Raw genomic sequence first — 7926 nt, forward strand, 5'->3', positions numbered from 1 at the left:
TCGACACGGAAAGTCACCTCGCGCCGTTACGGCTCCATTCAACGGAGAGAGGGTAAAAAGTAAAAAAAATAAAATAAATGAACTTTTGTGTTGGAGAGAAGGGCGAGGGAGAGAGAGAGAAAACGGAATTGCATGGTGGCGTGGGCAAAATGCAGTTCGTGAACTCTGGGGCAGATGTGACGACCCTAGAGAAAGGTGTTAAAAATAAATGGCGCTGGGCATGGCTAGAGGAGACTGGGCGAGATGGCAAGCCATTTAGAAATTGGTGCAAGAAGTTGGGCATACCAGGCGCTTGCTACTGCACGCTATGTTCCAGGAAGATAATTTACGGATCCAGTGGCAAAAAGGTGCTACGTACACACGAATTAGACCTTGGCCATCAAGCTGCTGTCCGTGCGGTCCCACACACCACACGCTTGCCGGGAGCTACGGCAACAGCTGCAGTGCCAACATCAATAACTGACCGAGTGTGCGAATTAAAAATAAGGGTGTGTGCTTTCCTCGCAGAACACGACCTGTCATTCACCCTTGCTCAACCCCTGGTCGACCTATGCAAAAAGGTTGCGGGAGACAAAGCGGCTCTCAGTAGAATGTCAATGTCAAATCAGCTGGCCAGCTATTTTAATACGCACGGCATTACACCGGAGTTCAAGCGGCAGCTGTCCAACAAATTGAAAAAAAATTTAATTTTCCATTCATGCAATCTCTGATCCCATGCCCCCACAAACCCCCTGGTATGGCTTGAAAATAAACACACAATCCAAAACACGTGCACACACACACACACACACATATATATATATATATATATATATATATATATATATATATTAGTTTCTTGCCTGTGTCGACAAAGTTCAGGCTCAGGATTTTTTTTTGCTTTAATCCCTGCAAAGTGTCACTCTAATGTTCTGAATTGTACTCCATGACAGCTTTTTTAGCGCTCTGCACCAATACCTCACGAGGCTGCATGTCACAGCAAGTGTCTGTGCTGATCTTGCCGGAGTGCCCATTCAGAATCTTTTCAGTCGCTAGTGAAAGTCGCTCAGGTGGAAATACGCTTTTCAAACAAAATGTTACTTCCCGGTTGGCGGGATTCTCGCAATGCGATGTGCGCATGATCAAAAGTGGAACGAAGTCTCGCTACCACAAGATAACGCGCGATTTCATAAGACTCTTTACTGGCTGTTTGTGCTTTCTGTGGTGTACAGTACGTTTGTAAATGTTATGCGCTCTTTTATCATCGTGGGAATTGATTATAGCTCTAAATAAATATTGAAGCTTTTTTAAAGAATCCGTATAACTTTATTTGTACGCCCGTATACTACGTTTATTGAATCAGATCCGTATAAAATACGGACATTCTGTATAGGTTGACATGTATGCTCAACTCAAGCGGTTTGTTTGGCTTAAATGACGTCACACGCCAAGTGGTCACGAAAATCGCCGAACAGGAATTCGCCGCGATCCGCGCTAACTTATTGTAATTATTACTTATTAACAATACTTCTTGGGACCAGAAGAAAATTACAGAGGGTTTTTTAACATATAAAGTTTCAAATGTGCATAAAATTAAAACCGTTGCCGTTTAAGTTCCCCAGATAAAGATGGAAAACCCGGTTCTCGCTGCACTGTGTTAAAGCGGTCACTCAATAAAGAAACCTAGCTGTAATGCAACTCCAATTTATTATAGATATTTATCGACTGATAAAAATCGTGTGGGCATGTTCGATCACATGATTGACAGTAGCGTCTCCTTGGTGATGTAAGCAATGTGCCAAAGTGCCAATATGTATGGTTTAGCTGTCGCGTTTAGTTTTGTCTCGTTGCTATGGTGATTTGGGAGATAAAGCAGCAGTTAGACCAAACAGCAGTAAGAGAGTATCGAGAGGGTCTAGATTTTATTTATTTTTTTTTTTTCAGGTTAAGTGCTGTTACTGGAAAATCGTCAACTTCTCTTCATCACACCACTACACTGTTGATTATTTTCCTATAATCGCACAACAGTGTGTTGTTCCTCACATTGTCATGTGTCGTTAGTTAAACTCAAGCACAAGATGAAAGTTATGTGTGTTTTTTTGTTGTTGTTGTTTTTTCCAGGTGAGTTTTGTCAAAGAAGCCATCATGAAGGTCCTTAACCTGGTTCTCATCTTCTCTGACCGATGGCAGGCTGGCTTCGGAGCATGGAAGTAAGTTATCATAAGTTTGAGGAGAAATTTTATTTCAGTGGCTTAAATGGCGAGCTTCTGCTGTATAACTGATTCTGATTATATCCTTTTGGGTGTTTGAGTCAAATTTGAACACATTTCCATTTAAAAACAGGTTTTGTTAGAACTTGTGTGTTAATTTGACTTGATTAAATCCTCAGGAAGTAATCAGTCATGACCTGCTATGCAAATTAGAGAAGGATGATGTCATAAGAGAAACTTTTAACTGCAGAATTTGTGAGTAATCACTGACAACGAACAAAATCAAACAAAATAGCAGGGTTGTCATGGTTATATATTCACTGAGAAAGTGGTTTCCATATTGTAGAGTTTGGAGCTGTTTGTGACGACGCAAGAACAATGTTTCTAATTAGCATGTTTGTGCATATTCACGCTCATGGCCTGTATTTTGAACGAGGGTAAAGGTCGAGAGATGCTCCATACCTACTTTAATAAAGCGTATTAATGTGGATGAATTATTTACTATGATGGTTTATAACGACCTGTTCAGACATTGTTCTGCTTTTTCTGACTCTTCAGGATCGAATCTATCGACAAAATGGAGTCGGATTTTAAGAACTGTCACATGTTCCTGGTGACGATTCTGAACAAAGCCGTGTGCAGAGGATCGTTTCCTCATCGTGAGTCTGCTGCTGGGTTTAAACTGCTTCCTCTTTAATCAGTCACACACACATCACTAGAGTCTGAAATTCACTTTTACAAATCTGTGTTTATATACAGTCAAGTTTGTGTTGAATTGTACATCAAGCTGAAATTCTATTCCATGGCTTGAGTTTGTGTCCAAGGGTTCAGATTAAACGGTATAATATGGAGATAATTCTAATTCAGTTCTACAGTAACAAGGGGTAGAAAATTCTAATTCACTTTTAAGGTAAGATGGAGTTGAAAATTTTTAATTAATTTATCTAGTGATAAGGGGTAGACAATTCTAATTCAGTACCACGAGTTGACCTAGTGGTTAGCGTGTCCGCCTCTTGATCGGGAGATCGGGAGTTCTCCTCGCAGTCGGGTCATACCAAAGACCATCATAAAAATGGTACCTACTGCCGTCTGGCAAGGCACGCTGCAATACAGTCAAACTCTCGCGGTTACCAGAGGACACGCCCCCCACTGTAACCCCTAGCTATGTAATAGGCAAGAGGCCGAGGACTACCGAAACGGAGATAGGCGTCACCCTGTGCACCACATGGCGTGGGAAGGACTTTGATTTGAATTCTAATTCAGTTCTACAGTAACTAGGTGCACACAATTCTGAATCGGTTCTACATTAACAAGGGGTAAAAAAAAAAATCTAATTCAGTTCTATAGTAATCGTGTTTAAATTAATTCACTTGTGCATTAACAAGGGATAAAACAATTCTAATTCAGTTCTAGAGTAACAAGGGGTTAACAAAAATCTAATTCAAATTCAGTTCTACAGTAACAAGGGGTAATTTTTTTTTTTAAATTCAGTTCTATAGTCACAAGGGGTAAAAAAAATTCTAATACAGTTGTACGTTAACAAGGGGTAAAGAAAATTTTGAATTCAGTTCTGTAGTAACCAAGTGTTAATTCTAATTCAGTTCTACAGTAACAAGGGTTAAATTCTAATTCACTTCTAGAGTAACAAGGGGGTTAAAGATTTCAAATTCAGTTCTAGAGTAACAAGGAGTAAAAAATTCTAGTTCAGTTCTAGAGTAACAAGGGGTTAACAAAAATCTAATTCAAATTCAATTCTACATTAGCAAGGGTAAAAAAAATCTAATTCAGTTCTAGAGTAACAGGAGTAAAAAATTCTAATTTAGTTCTTGAGTAACAAGGGGGTTAAATTCAAATTCAGTTCTACATTAACAAGGGTAAAAATTCTAATTCAGTTCTAGAGTAACAAGGGGGTTAAAAATTCTAATTCAGTTCTAGAGTAACAAGGAGTGAAATTTTAATTCAGTTCTAGAGTAACAAGGAGTGAAAAATTCTAATTCAGTTCTAGAGTAACAAGGGGTTAACAAAAATCTAATTCAAATTCAGTTCTACATTAACAAGGGTAAAAAAAATTCTAATTCAGTTCTAGAGTAACAAGGAGTGAAATTCTAATTCAGTTCTAGAGTAACAAGGGGTTAACAAAAATCTAATTCAAATTCAGTTCTACATTAACAATGGTAAAAAAAATTCTAATTCAGTTCTAGAGTAACAAGGAGTGAAAAATTCTAATTCAGTTCTAGAGTAACAAGGGGTTGACAAAAATCTAATTCAAATTCAGTTCTACATTAACAAGGGTAAACAAATTCTAATTCAGTTCTAGAGTAACAAGGAATAAAATTCTAATTTGGTTCTAGAGTAACAAGGGGTAAGAATTTTATTCTAATTCAGTTCCATAGTAACCAGGTGTTGAAAAATTCTAGTTCAGTTCTCTCATAACAAGGGCTAGGAAGGTGGTGATCCAGTTCTACAGTAACTAGATGTACACAATTCTAATTCAGTTCTATAATAACCAGGTGTGATTTTAATATTTTAGACTCATAATGTAAAAAAACAACTTTATAATAACCGAGTGAAGAAAATTAAAATGTCATATATTAGAATAATAGTCAGTTGTAAAATAAATTCCTGTTTAATTTGATGACAGTCTTATAGAAAGTGCATTATAATTTTCAACTGTTAAAATTAGATTTATAAAATTGAATTGTCATTTCAGCCAAAGGTGTTGAGTTCGTTTGAATCTGAATTTGTAGATTTGAACTGGATTGTGTGACCAAAAATTAACTTAGAATTTTGGACACATGAATATTAAGAAATTTTATTTGAACCCTTGCACACGAGTACAAGCTATGGGATGCAATTTAAATTTGTACGATTTGCAAATTTAATTTGAAATGTAAATTAAAATGTAAAAATGTTACTTTCGGGAAATTTTTTTTTAAATTGAACTCAAAAGATGACCGACAAACAAATATGTTTACAGATTTGTACATGTTAACTCCTGAATACAGAGACACGTTTCTCGTTCACTCTGTGGTGTTTCTCAGATGAATAACACAATTAATCTGCTGCTCTTCTTTTTCCAGTGGAATCTCTCGCTCTGTCTCTGATGGCAGGCTTTGAGCAGTGTTAGACCACATCTCACCACCAGGGCGGCGCTGTAGTACTGCATGTGTGCCATGTTCCTCTGTCAGTGTGTAGAAATGTCTGAGTCGAGACCACAAGATGAGGAAGTGAGCAATTGCACAACGAAGCTTCTTCAGCTGTGAAACGAGTCTCATCCCTGAACGAGTTTGTTCTCTTTGTTTCGCTGAAAGCTTTCAACGTGAATGAAGTTAAAATTGCAACAAAAACATTTGACTCCATGGTCAGTGTGACGTACAGTCGCGTCAGTGTTCTATAGCGTGTGTGTATATATGTGTGTGCATCAGCCGTGATTCATTATTTCTTGCTGATGTCTGTGCTCAATAAATAGATTATTGATGTGAATCTGTGATATTCCTGAGTAAGCCCTCGTTATTTACAGGGTGGGTTGGTTTTAACACAGCATTGATCTGGACATCATTTTTTACACATCCAATGTCCAACACTGATTTATTTAGAACAAATTCTGGATTCAGTCTCACACTGAATCTCAACCAGCTTTGTTTTGGACACTTTGGGCTCAATAAGTCAGCCATAAGTATCTGAAATAAAACAAATTTCAAGTATGAAATACTACAAAATGTAGAGGTTACATTTAATTATGTCTTATAGAGTATTGAATTAGAATTGTACACACCTCCTTATGATAGACTTGAATTAGAATTTTCTACACCTGGTTACTATAGAACTGAATTAGAATTGTTTACACCTGGCTACGACAGAATTGAATTAAGTCTCTACACCTGGTTACTATAGACTTAGAATTGTACACACCTCCTTACAATAGAATTGAATTAGAATTTTACACACCTGGTTACTATAGAACTGAATTAAGTGTCTACACTTGGTTACTATAGAGCTGAATTAGAATTTTCTACACTTGGTTATTATAGAAATGAATTAGAATTGTACACACCTGGTTACTATAGAATTGAAGTACAGTGGTGCTTGAAAGTTTGTGAACCCTTTAGAATTTTCAATATTTCTGCATAAATATGAGCTAAAACATCATCAGATTTTCACACAAGTCCTAAAAGTAGATAAAGAGAACCCAGTTAAACAAATGAGACAAAAATATTATACTTGGTCATTTATTTATTGAGGAAAATGATCCAATATTACATATGTGAGTGGCAAAAGTATGTGAACCTTTGCTTTCAGTATCTGGTGTGACCCCCTTGTGCAGCAATAACTGCAACTAAACGTTTCCGGTAACTGTTGATCAGTCCTGCACACCGGCTTGGAGGAATTTTAGCCCATTCCTCTGTCCAGAGCAGCTTCAATTCTGGGATGTTGGTGGGTTTCTTCACATGAACTGCTCGCTTCAGGTCCTTCCACAACATTTCGATTGGATTAAGGTCAGGACTTTGACTTGGCCATTGCAAAACATGAACTTTTATTCTTCTTTAGCCATTCTTTGGTAGAACGACTTGTGTGTTTAGGGTCGTTGTCTTGCTGCATGACCCACCTTCTCTTGAGATTCAGTTCATGGACAGATGTCCTGACATTTTCCTTTAGAATTCGCTGGTATAATTCAGAATCCATTGTTCCATCAATGATGGCAAGCCGTCCTGGCCCAGATGCAGCAAAACAGGCCAAACCATGATACTACCACCACCATGTTTCACAGATGGGATAAGGTTCTTATTCTGGAATACAGTGTTTTCCTTTCTCCAAACATAACACTTCTCATTTAAACCAAAAAGTTCTATTTTGGTCTCATCCATCCACAAAACATTTTTCCAATAGCCTTCTGGCTTGTCCATGTGATCTTTAGCAAACTGCAGACGAGCAGCAATGTTCTTTTTGGAGAGCAGTGGCTTTCTCCTTGCAACCCTGCCATGCACACCATTGTTGTTCAGTGTTCTCCTGATGGTGGACTCAAATATTAACATTAGCCAATGTGAGAGAGGCCTTCAGTTGCTTAGAAGTTACCCTGGGGTCCTTTGTCACCTCGCTGACTATTATACGCTTTGCTCTTGGAATGATCTTTTTTGGTCGACCACTCCTGGGGAGGGTAACAATGGTCGTGAATTTCTTCCATTTGTACACAATCTGTCTGTGGATTGGTGGAGTCCAAACTCTTTAGAGATGGTTTTGTAACCTTTTCCAACCTGATGAGCATCAACAACGCTTTTTCTGAGGTCCTCAGAAACCTCCTTTGTTCATGCCATGATACACTTCCACAAACATGTACTGTGAAGATCAGGCTTTGATAGATCCCTGTTCTTTAAATAAAACAGGGCGCCCACTCACTCCTGATTGTCATACCAATTGATTGAAAACACCTGACTCTAATTTCACCTTCAAATTAACTGCTAATCCGAAAGGTTCACATACTTTTGCCACTCACAGATATGTAATATTGGATCATTTTCCTCAATAAATAAATGACCAAGTATAATATTTTTGTCTCATTTGTTTAACTGGGTTCTCTTTACTTTTAGGACTTGTGTGAAAATCTGATGATGTTTTAGGTCATATTTATGCAGAAATATCGAAAATTCTAAAGGGTTCACAAACTTTCAAGCACCACTGTAAATGTCTACACCTGGTTACTATAGACCTGACTTAGAATTGTACACACCTGGTTATGATG

At 37.8% G+C, this 7926-nt stretch overlaps 1 protein-coding gene across 1 annotated transcript in view; it reads left to right on the forward strand.

The window, feature by feature from the left end:
- The window catches only part of tubgcp5 (tubulin gamma complex component 5), a 50737-nt gene extending 45058 nt beyond the window's left edge, over positions 1-5679 (forward strand). The window contains exons 21-23 of the mRNA XM_060920161.1: positions 2101-2189; positions 2748-2848; positions 5270-5679. Coding sequence (XP_060776144.1) covers positions 2101-2189; positions 2748-2848; positions 5270-5316 — 237 coding nt within the window. The 3' untranslated portion in view covers positions 5317-5679. The remainder of the gene's footprint in view (positions 1-2100; positions 2190-2747; positions 2849-5269) is intronic.
- Positions 5680-7926: the final 2247 nt, after the last annotated feature.

The sequence above is a fragment of the Neoarius graeffei genome, chromosome 4 (assembly GCF_027579695.1).
Source record: "Neoarius graeffei isolate fNeoGra1 chromosome 4, fNeoGra1.pri, whole genome shotgun sequence".
Classification (NCBI taxonomy): domain Eukaryota; kingdom Metazoa; phylum Chordata; class Actinopteri; order Siluriformes; family Ariidae; genus Neoarius; species Neoarius graeffei.